This window comes from Ursus arctos, unplaced genomic scaffold, assembly GCF_023065955.2.
Source record: "Ursus arctos isolate Adak ecotype North America unplaced genomic scaffold, UrsArc2.0 scaffold_2, whole genome shotgun sequence".
Classification (NCBI taxonomy): domain Eukaryota; kingdom Metazoa; phylum Chordata; class Mammalia; order Carnivora; family Ursidae; genus Ursus; species Ursus arctos.
The window spans coordinates 67111976-67127165 of record NW_026622874.1 but is presented as its reverse complement, the minus strand read 5'-3'; the positions used below and the strand labels follow the sequence as shown (position 1 = coordinate 67127165).

Genomic DNA, 15190 nt, shown 5'->3' with positions numbered 1-15190 from the left:
GCCATTTAAGAAATTGCATCCTCTTATTTTTGTTAAGAGGATGTTTCTCTCTCTTTTTTTTTTTTTTTTGGTAAGTTTGTCACATAGTCTCTCCCATTCTGTGGCTTGCTTTTTATTTTCTCAACAATGTTTTTTGAAGAGTAAGCATTTTTAATAGTCCAGCACGTTAACTTTTTTATGGTTCGTACTTCTTGTCTCTTACCTAAGAAATACTTGCTTTTCAGGAGGATCAGAATTTTTCTCCTTTGTTTCCTTTGTTTAGCTTTTCCTTTTAGAGCAGAATGTTCCCCACCCCCATCTGTTAGATCCGTAGTGATGTACTGTCTTTCTGGTGTTGGCGATTTGTGTTCCTTTTCTTCATTATTCTTATGAATTTTGCTGAACTTTTTTTTTTTTTTAAAGATTTTATTTATTTATTTGACAGAGAGAGAGAAACAGCCAGCGAGAGAGGGAACACAAGCAGGGGGAGTGGGAGAGGAAGAAGCAGGCTCATAGTGGAGGAGCCTGATGTGGGGCTCGATCCTACAACGCCGGGATCACGCCCTGAGCCGAAGGCAGGCGCTTAACCGCTGTGCCACCCAGGAGCCCCATGAATTTTGCTGAACTTTTTAAAGAACAATTTTTGCGTTGTTTTTCCAATTGCCAAGCTGCCTGCCAAAGGGCTCTTCCTGGGTCATTCTTGGGAGCCTGTGAAGGGCAAGTCCTGCCCGAACACCCTGTGATGAGACTCAACACCTCCCCGGGGGGGGGGGGGGTGCTCATCCTGGGGCAGGGACCTGGGGCAGTTGGGTGTTTTCTTCTTTTCTGCGTTGTCTGTGTTTTTGCTGGTTACTCTATACTGTAAAACATGGACTTCCTATTGACAAAAAGTTTGGCATCCCCCCTTCACCTCCGTGATGGCGAGGGGAGGAGGGACAGCTTGCTGGTGGCGGCGGCCAGGGCACTCGGGGTCCGCACAGCAGCAAGGAGCCTGTCCTCACACTGAGCCAGCTTTCACTCTGCCCTCTGAGTTGGACGGTATTTGAAGATCGTGAGAAGGTACTTAGAAATGTTACCTTTCGAAGTTTCTGTGTCAAAGTGAGCTGTGTCGTCCGCAGGAGAAGTACAGCATCGGGGAGCCCACGGTGCCATCCACCATCGCGGAGGAGCTCACCTACAACCCGTTCATGCGAGTAAGGTGAGCGGGCCCTCGGGGATGTCGGCTCCGCCGCCGCGCGGAGCCCAGGTGTCTGCTCCCAGCACCCCTGCAGGCCCCAAGCGCTGGAGGCTGCCCCGACCTCTGTCACGTACTGCCTCGCCTAGGGGACAGGCACCTCTTCTCAGAAGGGGGGTGCTTTCCTTGCGCCCTGGCCAGGCTTTGGGGTCCTTTCTGACCCTCGAGTCCAGATCCATAGGCAGCTGAGGGTCCCTGGGGGTCTCGGGGAGCTGCCACCTGGGCCGTGCTGGACGCCAGTGGGAAATCAGCATCCCTGCTCTCCGGGTCGCCAGCAGGATGGCTTGGCCGCATGGATTCCGCAGTTAGGAGCACGCAAGCTGGCTGTGGGCTGTGGCATTTTTTAAGAACGTCCCAACTTCTGCTGGCTCTTTTTGTCCCCGGCACCCTGGGAGGGCGGTGGGCATGGTGCGCAGCCTGTAGTCTGGTGTTCGGCTCCCGCAGGGAGAAGACCGTGCAGCAGCACGCGGGCGAGACGGACCCCGTAACCACCATGAGGGCCATCCGCAAAGAGAAGGACCATTTCAAGGTGCCCCGGGACTGAGGCGGCTGTGGGCCTGGGGGGCCCGTGCCCACCACCCTCAAGCACATGTGGGTGTTCAGATGTTTTAGATAAATTTCCTGCCAGGAGTGTAGGAAATCCAGTCTTGGTTTAATTTTAAATTCTCTTCGGAGCCCTTTGCTTGTGTTACCAGATGTTCTAATGCATATTTATAAGAGAAGTTGAAAGCGTATTCCTGGATGCTCGGCTTGGAGACTCTGTGTTCTCTCTGGCCTCCGGTGCGGGTGGGAGGACCGAGTGGTGCGGCCAGACCCGGGGCACGATGGGGGCAGGAAGGGCTGTTCCCAGCCGGCCTATTTCTGCATCTGGAGGTCTTCCTCTGTTCTGGACGTTGGTCCTTTGGCTTCCATCTGTGGGGAAGAACGGTGCCCAGGGCTCCGCTCGCGCTCTCCTCTCCTGCCGGGATGGTGCTCCCCGCAGATGCGGGATGGCTTCCAGTTAGCACTTCTCCAGCCGAGGTTGTCGGTCACCACTCTCCCCTAGGTGGCCTCAGGCCGCTGAGGTCATGTGTTGAGGTTCTGGGCGGGTGTGGGGCTGCCTGTCTGGGCCACGGTGCTGCACGGCTGGGAAGCACGGAGTCCTTGTCCAGAGAGGATGACCTCTAGATGGAGCCGGAGCTCCATGTGACCTGCAGCCCCCCTGCACCCCCGGGGTTGTCATGGAACGGCGTTTGCACAGGACCTTCTAGATGTCTTGTTGTACGGCTCTGGAAATAGCCTAGGTGTCTCTGCGTTCGTCGCCGTGCTGCTCAGCTGCCGCCGTCCACGCTGGAGAGTGCGCACACGCGGGGTGGAGCTGTGGTGGGGGCCCATGCCCCCCAGCATGCTTTGTGGTGTTGGCAGCCTCCACCCCCGGGGCCTGCGGTGTCCTGTGGTGTGTGTGTTCTCTCTCCTGCTGGCATCCCCCCGCGGTCCCCCTGCTCTTAGTCCTGTGCTCCCAAGTGTACGTGGAAATGTCCAAGAGCACACGAATACTTGTAAAATACATGGAGAGAAAAACCTGCCCCATCACCCAGCCTCTCTGGGCCACTCCCCCCCCCCCCCCCCAGGGCCAAGAGCCCCGAATAGTAGTTGTTGCCCTTTGCACGTGTTGCCCTTGGTGAGGGGGTTCCTGCCGGGCCGCCCCCATGGGCTCTGGGGCCACAGTGGGCCTGCATGTGGCTGAGGTCGTGGGTCTGCGACGTGCGGCTCTGAAACGCTCTTGTGCCGGCGCTGCATGCTGGCCATGGAGAGCGGCAGAACGTTCTGGCCTACCTGCAAGTGAGAGCCACGTCCACCGCATCCATGTGCCACCCGCCGTGGGGCTGGCCCGCTGCCGCAGGGGGAGGCTGGATCCTGTTCCGCGCGTGCTGGCCACTCAGGTTTCCTCCCCCGGACCGCCACTTCGCCCGGGGGGGGGGCTCCCCACTTTTCTCCTGGGCTTTGCTCACTAGTCACACGGGGCCTTGGTTTCCCATCATGCATGTTGGCAGTCCTTCCCTTTGGCTGCTGGCTTCATACTCTGGCGTCTCACTGAAGAAATCCTTACTGCGGTCACGTGCGCGTTACCCGTTGACCTTTCCCTCCTCTGCTGCCTTCTCGTGAGTCCGTCCAGTAGGTCTGCACTTCCTTCGGATCCTCACGTCTGTGGTTCCTGTGAAAATGCTGTTCATGCTGGGGGCTGGCGGTCTGTCCCGGGTGTCTGTCCCTCCTCGTGCGCACCGCCAGCCCTGCTGCAGACCTGTCCTGTGGGCCCACAGGCTGCATTCCTACGGCTTTAGGATGATTCTTCATTTCCAGGAAGGGACACAGCCCAACTTTGTCCTTCGGCAGAGTCCTGGCCGTTTGCCCTGAGTATGAACATGAGAACGTTCACGGCTAGGGTCGGGACAGGCGTGATACCGTGACGTGCTGGATTTCTGGACGGGTGTTGCAAATTTCAAGTTTGGAACACGCCGCTTGTCCAGCATTAGGGTCTGTGGTGCTCTCCCTGTTGCTAAAACCCAACTCTGACGCTGAGTGCCCGTGTCCGAGTGGCCCTGCCGGCTGAAGGGCTCAGTCCCCAGCAAGACCACGTGGGCTTCCCCCGGGGGCGGCGGCATGCTGCTCGGCCACACCCGTCCACGCTGGAGGGTCCGTGCAGCCACTGTGGACTGTGGCGGTGACGTCAGACGCCCCCACTGACCCCTCTGGCTCAGTAACTCACCGGACGGCTCCTAGAACTCTGAGAGGTGCTGCCCTTGGGATTTTGTAGTTTGATTATAAAGGATACAGAGCAGGGCCCCAGGGGGCCCGGAGTGCTGAGCCGCGCCCTCTGTGTGGAACACGCCGAGTCACCCTGCTGGCACGTCCCAGCCTGCGTCGTGCTGTGCGGTGTCACTGTGTCGTCTCTGGGATCGCCGGCTGTATGTGCGGTGTCCCCCTTGTGTTGACCCCAGTGTGGCATGGGCTCCCTTGAACAACAAAGTCCCCCTCTCCACCCTGTGGGGAGTTCCAAGGACTCGGGAGGCTCCCTGCCTAAACCAGGGCAAGGGCAGACAGACCACCGGAGAGCAGATGCCTTCCCACCGGGTGTTGACTCTCACCCCAGACGCCAGCTCTCTGGGAACGTCCGGTCCCTGGTCCTTCGTTCTTTGACACTGTTGTAAATGGTGTCTGTTTAGATCACTCCAGGGTCAGGAGCGTAGAGAAGTGCAGTCAGCTTTGTTCCCAACCATCTACTCCCCGCCTGAGCTCTATTCCCTTCGTGAACCTTCTATGGTCCCGTTGCTGGGACTTCTGTTCCCTGGGTCTCCCAGGTTGAGGTGAGGCGAGCGGGACCATGGCCCTCATCCCCGACCTCACTGACGGGCTTCACAGACACCTGAGTGTAGCTGCTGTGGCCGAGGCGGAGCTGCTCTGGGGGTTCACTCCACCCTCATGGAGCTTCTGTCCTGGGGGAGGGACCTGGCAGCCAGCTTGGGCGGAGGAAGCACTAGAGAGAATCGGGCAAGAGCAGGAACTGTCACGGCTGGGCAGGCCTTGTAGACACCCGGAGAGAAAAGTGAGTGCCAAGGCCCTGGGGCAGGGGTGTGGCTGAGCCCTGAGAGGAGGCAGGGGGAGCAGCGGACAGGACGCGGGAGGACCTTGGCGCCCACTTGAAGAAGTGCGCTGGTGGGCAGAGTGGGCCTCCACCAGCATTTCTTCGAGGGCCGCGGCAGGGCCGCTCAAGGGGTGCAGGGGTTCCCGGTGAGCTGAGCAAGAGACCCCAGCCTCTGCCCCAGCTGGGGTCTGAGCTGTGAGTGCGGCGTTGTGGGGAGACAGATGGGGCTCACAGAAGGCCCATGGGGCCGGGAGCCGCTCATGGGGCAGTGAGGTCAGGAGGTCGGGGTGCCGGAGAGGTGCTCATGCCAGCAGGGAGAGGTGCCAGGAGGAGGGGCAGGTGTGTGGGACACCCAGAAGTCCCCCCCAAGCGGGAACTGGGTGTCCTCACATCGTCTCCTTGGTGGATTCTGCGCAGTCAGGTTCTGGGCACGCTGTCTCCTCACGGCTACCGCTGCCGGCCGGGTGCCGATACCTTCTCGCCGGAGCCCAGCTGCCGGCGGATGATGAAGGGACTGGAGTGTTTGCTCTCGGGGAGTCTGAAGAAGGTAAATTCTCGTCCGAGCCTGGTGTTTCCACAGCTACAGGCCTGTTCATTCTCTTGTTCTTCAGCCACTTGGGAAGCGTCTTGCTTTCCAGTATTTTCTTCTTCCTGTTTTTAAAAGATCTGAAGTCACTGCGACGCCCCGCGTGGGGCTTGAACGCACAACCCCGAGGTCTAGCCACAGGCTCCACCGCCTGAGCTGGCCAGGCGCCCCCCTTTTCAGAAGGGCCCGGGGTGCCCTCCCGCTCCCTGACGCCTTCCTGGGGCTCTTGCCTTCTCAGCTCCTCAGGGGTGTTGTCCTTCTGAGCAAGAACGTGAAGCTGGACACTCACCCGAAGGCGTCCGGTGTGGAGCACAGAGTGTGGCTGAGGGACTCGTGTGGTCTCTCCTTCGTGTCTTCCCTGCCGTGGACTGATCTCCTGTCGACTGTGAGCCCAGAGCCTGGGCGTTTGCCGCTCATGCTCCTGACTCCCGACCCAGGGCCGCTGCTGCCCTCGGAGGGGCTTCATGTGAAAGTCTCTCCCTAGGGCTCCGTGACCTGTCTTCCCGGGTGGGGTCTGTCTGCTCTTCACCGCACCCTGTGTCACGCGCTGGTCCCGTGGGGCGCGCCCCGCTGCAGCTAGGAAGTCGCCGGGCTTTACCAATCAACCTTTGGAATGTTCTGTTTATGAGATGAGGATCACAGCAGGGCACCGAGGGCACCGTTCCAGGGCACTGAGCACCCCTGCACCCCTAGTCACCGCAAACTTCGCATCATTAATCTGTCAGTAAAACCACACAAGGTTCCTCCTGGTCCGTCTGCTTCTACGGATGCTGATCTGCGTTGGAACAGCAAGAGGCCTGGGAAGAACTGGGTCTTGGTGGGTCTAGGACAGAGTCTGGTGCAGGAGCTGCACCCCATGTGCCCCCAGGACTCTGTGGGAAGGGTCAGCCCATCTGGGGTCCCACTGTGGCCAGGTGGGTGTGTGTGGCCGGGGAGGGAGACAGGACACCGCGTCTCTTCCTTCCCTGGCCCACAGAGCTTTCTCCCTTGTCAGCTAATAATCATAAGCTGGAACCTGACTTCTTAAGCTTCTGTGGAAGCAACGGATGTCTCGTGTCGAGTCTGAATGGGCAGGGGTGCCCGGAGTGTGCAGCCCAATGCAGGGCTCGGTCTCATGACCCTGAGATCACGACCTGAGCCGAAACCAAGCATCTGATACTTAACCACCTGAGCCCCCGGGTGCCCTGAAAAGTGGAGGTTCACATTCTCCCTCAGAGGTAGACGGCTGGGATGACCCATCCCCATGGACGCGGGGGGAGCAGTGAGCACGCTCACTCCACGGAACCCACGTGTGTGCAGAACAGCCCACCCGTGTGGCATTCTGCAGCACAGACCACGGCGTAAGCCACAACATGAGTCACGATGAATTTTAAAAGACCAAAACAATGAAGTATGTTTGCTAACTCCAGCAGAATTCGTTCCCTGCGGCAGAATGAAGTCCGGACACCCCCTGCCTCCAGAAAGATCTCTGACAGCATGTGGGTCAGAAGGAGTGAACGTGGAAAGCACACCGTCTGTGGCACACCGCAAAGCCCAGAGCCTCACGCATCTGCACAGAAAAGAGGAAAGGTTCTATCTCAAACTGGAGAAAACAAAATGCAAAGGAAGTAGAAGAAAAAGGAAAAATCAGCAAAACAGAAAACCCAAAAATTAGTTCTTTGAGAAGATCACAAAGTTCTTTGAGAAACCCACAGCTACGCTGCCAGCAAAGAACACACACGTCGACAAAATCACGCAGGAGAAGGGACGGGGCTGCCCCTCCCCCGAGAGGGACAGGCATCGGGGCTGCGAGGGAACAACCGCCCTGACCAGTCCCTGGAAAGGCACAGACCACTTCAGCGCACCCGGAAGGAAACAGGAAATCAGAATAGACCCGTAACAACAAATCGGACGGGTATGAAGTCCGAAGTCCTCGTCAGAGGAAGAGCCCAGCGGCTTCACCGAGCCTTCTGCTCCGTCGGTAACACCAATCACACACAAACTCTTTCAGAAAACGCAGAGGGACGCTTCCCTGAGCCTCCTGTGAGGGGAGCGTTGTCCCGACACCAAAGCAACAGACCTCACGAGAGAAGACATCAGTGTCCCTTGTGAACCTAGATGTCGAATTTGCCACGAAAGATCAGTGACCCTAGCACAGCAACGTCCTGTCCCACGACCAAGTAGTCAGCACAGGAACGTCAGTCGGCCAGACATGCCAAAGTCAACGGACAGCGTAGCCCGTCCTCACGGAGCGAAGGACAAAACCCAGGATCAGCTCCATGGAAGCAGCAAAACCCCGGACACACCTGCACACACGGTCACGCGTCCAGCCGCGAACGGAAGGCAGCTTCCTGGGCCTCAGGACAGACGACGCCTGTGTGAAGGGCCAACGGCTGCCCCGCCCGGCCCTCCTGACAGAGGTGCCCTCGTTCCTTGGCTCCTCATGTCCTTCCTGTGCGTTCCAACACCAGCAGCTGTGGTGGAATCCTCCCATCGCCTCCCACCTGCCCCCAGAGACCCTCGTCCACGGTTCAGGACATTTGTAATGACACTGGGTCTACCTGGAAACTCGGCAGCGGTCCCACTGTCCCAGGCGGCTGATCAGCAGCCTCCACTCCCTTGTGCCTCGTGGCCGGACACAGTCGTGACCGAGGGGTGAGGACGGCTGTCCCTTTGAGAGCATTCTTCCGTCACAGCGTCGGAATTCGTGGTGACCGGTGGGACGCTCACCTGTAAGACCAGGAGCGAGGCATGTCTGCACGTGCCCTGTACTCAGCCTTGTCCTGGACGTGCAGTGAGGCACGAAGAAACCACAAGACCATGGTAGGATGCAGACGGGAAAGGAAGAAGGAAAAATGTCCTTACAGACGAGATGACCCCACAGGGAGCTAATCCTAGGGATCCACGTACACTACACACCCAGGACTGGGAAGTTTAGCCAGGTCCCGGGATACAAGACGAGTAAAAAGAATCCATTCCATTTCTGTGCGCTACTAACCGCGGGAAATGGAATTAAGATGATTCCGTTCACAGTAGCACCAAACTAACAAGATACTTAGAAATTGTTATCAAAACAGGGCAAGATTTATAAAGAGCTAAGTAAATGGAAAGGTGTTCCATATCCCTTAATTAAAACATCTTTGTGATCCGGTGAGAGGCACATGGAAAGCATGAGCTAGAAAAAAAAATAATCCGTGAGTTGGAGGTCATCGAAATAAACTTTTGCATCTTAAGGGACGACGTCTTTTTTATTTTAAAATTGGCTCTACACCAAGCATGAAGCCTGAGGTGAGGCTTGAACTCATGACCCAGAGATGGAGACCTGAGCTGAGATTGAGAGTCTGACGCTTAACCGACGGAGCCACTCAGGCGCCCCGTGTTTTAAAAAATGGATAAGCCACAGACTGGGAAAAATATCCGCAAATATTATGCCTGATAACCTATAATCCATCAAGTGTTGGAACTCAACCACCTCAAAGCGAGCAAGACTTGGCACTCCCACCCAGGAAGCAGAGCTGACGGCCCCGGACCGGACAGCGGGGCGCGTAAGGAAAGGACGTGGGGCCACGGAGAGCGCGCAGACGTAAGTGCGCCTGGCCAGCTCAGTCGGTGGAGCGTGTGGCTCTGCGGCTCTTGGTCTCGGGTTCGTGAATTTGAGCCCCATGTTGGGTGCAAAGATGACTTAACATCTTTTACAAGTTTTACATAAATAACCATGTGAGCCAGCGACTCCACCTCCAAGAACCTACCCAGAAGCATGAAACACACGTTCACACCAGAGTCGTAGATAAATGCTCGTGGCAACGTCCTAGCAGCCCCTGAATGCAAATGACGCAGACATCCGGCAGCTCAGCGGGGGAGCGGAACTGGCGGCGGCCCATCCCTGCCACGGACCGCCCTTCAGCCACGGCACGGAGCAGCACTCCAGGCTGCCGTGCGGGCGGACGCAGAAAACCTGCTCTCTGGCCACGGGGACACATGGGAGAGCACACGGAACACGTGAGCGTCCCGCAGCTGGAGCACGGGTCGGGCCGCACCACACAAACGGGGGTCCGTGCACCTCGTGCCAGTCAGGCCAGGACTGTCGGTGAGGGCATCACACTCGTCAACGCCCTTCCGGAGTTCTCAGCCCAGACAGACAGCGGAAGAGAGAAGACTGAGGAGGGAAGAGCATCGAAAAGTCACCATCATCTAGGAAAAATCTAAACACCAGGTGCACGATCGTAACACGAATGCGCAGAAATGCCGAGCGACACCAGGGACACTCCAGCCAAGAGGAGGATGTGCACCACGTGCGGGGGCGAAGGGGTCCGCTGTGCACAACTCTCAGCACAACCCACACCACGGGCTGTGGTTTCGGGGCAGACACCAGCGAGCTGCTTGCACGGCCTGGAAGGGGGCGCTGGGGCGCCGCACACGGAGCCTTGCTGCGCTTGCGGGAGGCGGCAGGCGGGAGGCCTTGCTCCGCAAGGGACGGACACGGCCCCCGCCTCCACGCTCGTGGGCAGGGGACCCCGACGTGTTCCCGAGGTGCTTCAAAAGCGTTCAAGTCCACGTGCCAGAGCGGCCGTGAAACCCCCAAGACTGAGAAATCGGACGGCAGGTCTCCCACCCTCACTGCGGTACTTGACGGATCCGGCTCAGTGCAAACGTCTCGGGAAACCGCGTTAGAACCAACTCCTGCCAGAATGACAGAGCGGCAAGGCACGCTCCAGGGCAGAAGCACACGCCGCCCACGTAGACCCGGTGAAGGACCTGCAGCAAGACTATGATTTTTTTAAAAACACAGATCAGATGGACCCCTAACCAGAAATCGGCGAGACACGCACACGCCCTTCACAAAACAGGACAGTCCCTGGCTCGTGAGCCAAAAGGCTGCGGTCCTGCCGGTGTCTGAGAAACACGGAACAAAAGCCACCATCCACTCACCTTCAGGGCTCGGGAATAGACAGGGTGACGGTGGGGCGTGCAGGGCACCCCTCGGCCCCAGGAGGTGGTTGACCCGCTAACTGCTCGGGAAGGCTCAGCCTCACCTGCCAAGAAGACGCACACCTGGATCCTGGCAAGTCCACTGAGGACCCACAGGCTCACGGCGCAGTGTCCGTGGGCAGCAGGCGGGTGAGCGTGTCCCGAGACACAAGGACGTGGGGACAGCTGTGTGTACGAGCAGCCAGACCCAGTGCTTGGGTGCGACGCCGTATACTTGACCATCAGCAGCAAATGAGACCAGATGCCTTGGGGACACCCTCAGGTGGCCAGCTCCCTGAGTGGCCAGGGCAGCAAGGGGGGTGCGGGGGGGGGTGCACGTGTGTAGCTGCAGGGATCACCCTCCCCCGCGGCCAGGCCCTGTGGAGGGCCGCGGCCGCGTGGGGCCAGCCGGCATTTGCAGAGAGAGGCCTGTCCCCTCCCGCTGCACACCCTCCCTTCCCACCCTGCCGAGGGCCCGGAACGTGCTGAGTCGGCACTTTGCGCTCTGTAAACCCCTGTTTACCGTGTCAATTTCTGGGCGTGCACTTTCTCCTGGCGGATCTATAATTTCTCAGAACAGAGGCTGAGAACCGACCTGAAATCAATCAAAGCTCAATAAAGGCAGAGATAAAGCTGCCCCCACCCCCGGCACCTGGAGCTGTGGGCCAGGCGGGGGTGGGGGGAATGGAGAGGGGCGCTGCAGCTCCCCCTGCCCTCCCTGCCGGGCTGCAGACCTGCTGCCTGCCGCCGCCTGGCCAGGAAGTACACTGGAGAGCCTCCCGGAACCGCCGCCAGCCTGGCCCTCCTCTCAAGGGGAGCCGGCCGTGCCCTCGTCCACCCGCCTCTGCCCTGCTGCTCGAATCGCCCCTTCCTGGGGGCTGGCCACGTGCAGTGCAGCCCTCCGGCCTTGCCTCCCGGCCTCTACCAAGGACCCCTCCCCTGGCTGTGCCAGTCGTGCCCAGGGCAGGTGGATGAGGGCGTGGCCGGGCTCCCTCTGCTCGAGCAGCCAGGGGCCATGCTGGCTGTCAACCCTCTTCCTGGCCTGACCTGGGGCTGACCTCAGGCCAGGCACTGGGCGGCCATCCTGTGCAGAACAGGCTGGTCATGGCCCCACAGGAGCTCTGGAGAACAGCCTGGGTCCCAAAGCAGGTGGAGGCTGGTGCTGCGGCCACAAGACCTGGCCCCCAAGGCCAGGCCTCCCTCCGCTCTTCCCAGGAGGGCAGTGCTAGGGAAAGCAAACACAAGGGGGCCAGGGGCCCTGCCCGGTGTTCCTAGAAGAGGTTGGGGGGAGGAGGAGTGGCCAGACACCAGCTGACCCTGAGGTCCCAGAAGCCGAGGCTGGGCGGGGCCCCAGGGAGTCCTAATGAGGACCCCACCCAGGTTGTTAGGAAATGGGCAGGGGGAAGGAGGGGGTGGTCAGTGTGCCAGGCCCATCTCTCACTTAACTCCCACGTGGCCATCTGCTGAGTGGGAGGTCCCCCACCGCTGCCTGAGGGGCTCTCACCCAGCAGCTGGGAGCCAGCCAAACATGAAGGAGGCTTTGGGGGGAATGGAGCCCCCCGGCCTCTCCCCTGTGCCGTCTGCATCTGGGGCATTTGGGGCTGATGCGGAGTCCCGGGCACGAGAGGGTTAATGGAATCCGGGCCAGTAGGGCTGGGCTGGGCTGGCCAGCGACAGGGTGCTGGCTGCCCCAGCAGTGGGGAAATCAGAGGGCAGGAGCAGCCGGCCCCAGCAGACGCACCCAGCTCGCGGCCCACCTGTGGTCTGTTCTGCATGCGGGATGGCCCTGATTAGAGGTGAGGTGCCCCAAGGGCCCCGGCCCCACACTCTGGGGGTGGCCAGCCCTGCGCGTGCAGCCCACAAGGCCAGGGGCAGCCCCAGGGAGGGCTCAGCTCGGGTGGGTCTGCGGTGCAAGTGCGGCTGCCGCGGTGCTGAGGGATGCGCCCTCGGGCACCTCCGCTCCCTCTGCCCACCTCCTGTCGGGTCCCAGGGCCCAGGACGGGGCACTGGGGAAGAGCGCAAGGCTCCTCACACCCCACCCAGGGACCCTTCCCTGGGCTGCGGACTGCTGCCCTCACAGCCCCTCACAGGCCAGGCCCTGACACCCCATCCCCCTCAGGGCCCGGCCCCGTCCAGGTGGGTGTGGGGCATCCTCTAGCGCTGCCTCTGACCTCAGCCGGGCATCCTGAGCCCGCCGAGGGCAGGCACAGGCCCCGATTCCGTGGGCAGCCCAGCGCGTGACGCAGGTTTTGGGGTGTCGTTGGTGTGGGGCCTAGTGCCCTTTGTCCTGAAACACCCCTGACCCCTGGTGAGTTGAGAGCGTGGAGTCCCTGTCTGCCCTGAGGCAGGCGCCCTGCTCTGCTCCCCGCACGAGCGCCAGGTACGTTCCTGGGTGAGGCACACACGCCAGGGGGCACGTGGGTGAGTGCCCCCCAGTCTGGGAGCCTAACTGGGGTGCTGTGCGCCTGCTCACTGGCCAGCCCTCAAGGGCAGGGAGCACATACCTGCTCAGGCCTTCCCCAGGCCCACCCGGCAGCGCGGCCCCCGCTCGACGTCCTCGCTGGGGACGCAGACGGCCACACGGCCAGGGGCCTCTACCCTCCGTGTCTGCAGAACAGGCATCACAACCCCAGTGGGCCTGCAGGGTGGAAAGGGCAGTTGGTTCTGAGCCGGGTGACGTCCCATTCGTCCTGCCCGTCTCTGCTTCCCACTCAGGCGGGCAGAGCGCAGCTCCGAGCTCCCACCGTCCTCCGGGCCGTCAGCAGCGCCGCCCCTCACGGTCACGTGCTACGGTCTGGGTGCCGAGTTCCAGGCTGCAGCCCGCACGCAGGCTGCAGCCCTCGTGCCGGGCTCACGTCCCCTGGCTCTCTCCCTGCAGGAGGCCTGGCCCTGGCCGTGCTGTTGCTCTCCTGGGCAGCGCTGGGCCCCTGTGGCCTGGGGGGAGCAGAGCCTGGGGCCCCGGGGGCCGCCGAGAGCCTGCCGTGCCCGGCCGTCTGCACCTGCGGTCACGACGAGTACGTGGAGGAGCTCAGCGTCTTCTGCAGCTCCCGGAACCTCACGCGGCTGCCCGACGGCATCCCGGACGGCGCCAGGGCCCTGTGGCTGGACGGCAACAACCTGTCCTCCATCCCCGCCGACGCCTTCCGGAACCTCTCCAGCCTGGCCTTCCTCAACCTGCAGGGCAGCGGGCTGGCCAGCCTGGAGCCACAGGCGCTGCACGGCCTGCAGCAGCTCCGGCACCTGCACCTGGAGCGGAACCAGCTCCGCGGCCTGGCGGCCCGCACCTTCCTGCACACGCCGGGCCTGGCCTCGCTCGGCCTCGGCAACAACCTGCTGGGCCGGGTGGACGAGGGCCTCTTCCAGGGCCTGGCCAGCCTCTGGGACCTCAACCTCGGCTGGAACAGCCTGGCCGTGCTCCCTGACGCCGCCTTCCAAGGCCTGGCCAACCTGCGTGAGCTGGTGCTGGCGGGCAACAAGCTGGCCTACCTGCAGCCCCCGCTGTTCTGCGGCCTGGCCGAGCTTCGGGAGCTGGACCTGAGCAGGAACGCCCTGCGCAGCATCAAGGCCAACGTGTTCGTCAAGCTGCCCAAGCTGCAGAAGCTCTACCTGGACCACAACCTCATCACCGCCGTGGCCCCCGGCGCCTTCCTGGGCATGAAGGCGCTGCGCTGGCTGGATCTGTCGCACAACCGCGTGGCCGGCCTCTTGGAGGACACCTTCCCCGGCCTGCTGGGCCTGCACGTCCTGCGCCTCTCGCACAACGCCATCGTCGGCCTGCGGCCACGCACCTTCAAGGACCTGCACTTTCTGGAGGAGCTGCAGCTCGGCCACAACCGCATCCGGCAGCTGCCCGAGAAGGCCTTCGAGGGCCTGGGCCAGCTGGAGGTGCTCACGCTCAATGACAACCAGATCCGGGAGATCGAGGCGGGCGCCTTCCTCGGCCTCCTCGGCGTGGCCGTCATGAACCTGTCCGGGAACTGCCTGCGGACGCTGCCCGAGCAGGTGTTCCGCGGCCTGGGCCGGCTGCACAGCCTGCACCTGGAGCGCAGCTGCCTGGGCCGCATCCGGCCGCATGCCTTCGCCGGCCTCTCGGGGCTGCGCCGCCTCTTCCTCAGGGACAGCGGCATCGTGGCCGTGGAGGAGCAGGGCCTGGGGGGGCTGTCGGAGCTGCTGGAGCTGGACCTCACCGCCAACCGGCTCACGCACCTGCCCGGCCCGGTCTTCCAGGGCCTCGGCAAGCTGGAGTACCTGCTCCTCTCCGGCAACCGGCTGGCGGCGCTGGCGGCGGACACCCTGCGGCCCCTGCGGCGCGTCTTCTGGCTGGACGTGTCGCACAACCGCCTGGAAGCCCTGCCCGAGGCCGACCTGGCGCAGCTGGGGCAGCTGCGCTACCTGAGTCTCAGGAACAACTCCCTCCGGACCTTCACGCCGCAGGCCCCCGGCCTGGAGCGCCTGTGGCTCGAGGGCAACCCCTGGGAGTGTGGCTGCCCCCTCCGGGCCCTGAGGGCGCTGGCCCTCCAGCAGCCCAGCGTCGTGCCACGCTTTGTGCGGGCCGTGCCCGAGGGGGACGACGGCCAGCCGCCCGTGTACGCCTACAACAACATCACCTGCGCCAGCCCCCCGGGCGTCTCGGGCCTCGACCTGCGCGACGTCGCCGAGGCCCACTTCGCTCAGTGCTGACCGAGGCCCGGTCTGGCCGGACGCCGCCCCGGGGTCAGAACAGCACCCCCCTCGGGGGACGCGGCCCAGCGCCGGGGTGGGCACGGCCACCGCATGGGCCCCGGGCCCCCTGATTCACTCATTAAAAGCTATGTGACACACA

General features: G+C 61.7%; 3 protein-coding genes across 9 annotated transcripts in view; 2 read left to right on the top strand and 1 right to left on the bottom strand.

Moving 5' to 3' along the window:
- Positions 1–13353, top strand: part of HAGH (hydroxyacylglutathione hydrolase) — a 27911-nt gene extending 14558 nt beyond the window's left edge. For 2 of the 6 annotated variants that reach the window (XR_007191314.2, XR_007191313.2), the window contains exons 8-11: positions 1098–1177; positions 1658–1804; positions 5253–5382; positions 5660–7047. Coding sequence is in view for 4 of the 6 variants with exons in the window: in XM_044379147.3 (XP_044235082.2) it covers positions 1098–1177; positions 1658–1757 (180 nt within the window). In the remaining 2 variants the exon portion in view is untranslated. Of the gene's footprint in view, positions 1–1097; positions 1178–1657; positions 7048–13246 lie in introns of those variants that run through there. The other 4 variants (XM_048224938.2, XM_044379146.3, XM_044379147.3 and 1 more) reach the window with 3 other exon arrangements.
- LOC123000313 (uncharacterized) lies at positions 793–8083 on the bottom strand. 2 transcript variants are annotated; one of them, XM_057315532.1, is made up of 3 exons: positions 7962–8083; positions 5226–5486; positions 793–4727 (listed from the first exon to the last, which is right to left on the bottom strand). In XM_057315532.1, the coding sequence occupies exons 1-3, from the start codon at positions 8081–8083 to the stop codon at positions 4607–4609; spliced, it is 504 nt and encodes a 167-aa protein (XP_057171515.1). In that variant the 3' UTR covers positions 793–4606. The 2 variants fall into 2 exon arrangements, with proteins under 2 accessions (XP_057171515.1, XP_044235091.2); XM_044379156.3 differs by lacking the exon at positions 7962–8083 and having other exon boundaries at positions 5226–5887.
- Positions 8895–15190, top strand: IGFALS (insulin like growth factor binding protein acid labile subunit). Its single transcript, XM_026484959.4, has 2 exons — positions 8895–12164; positions 13247–15190. The coding sequence occupies exons 1-2, from the start codon at positions 12149–12151 to the stop codon at positions 15046–15048; spliced, it is 1818 nt and encodes a 605-aa protein (XP_026340744.3). The 5' UTR covers positions 8895–12148; the 3' UTR covers positions 15049–15190.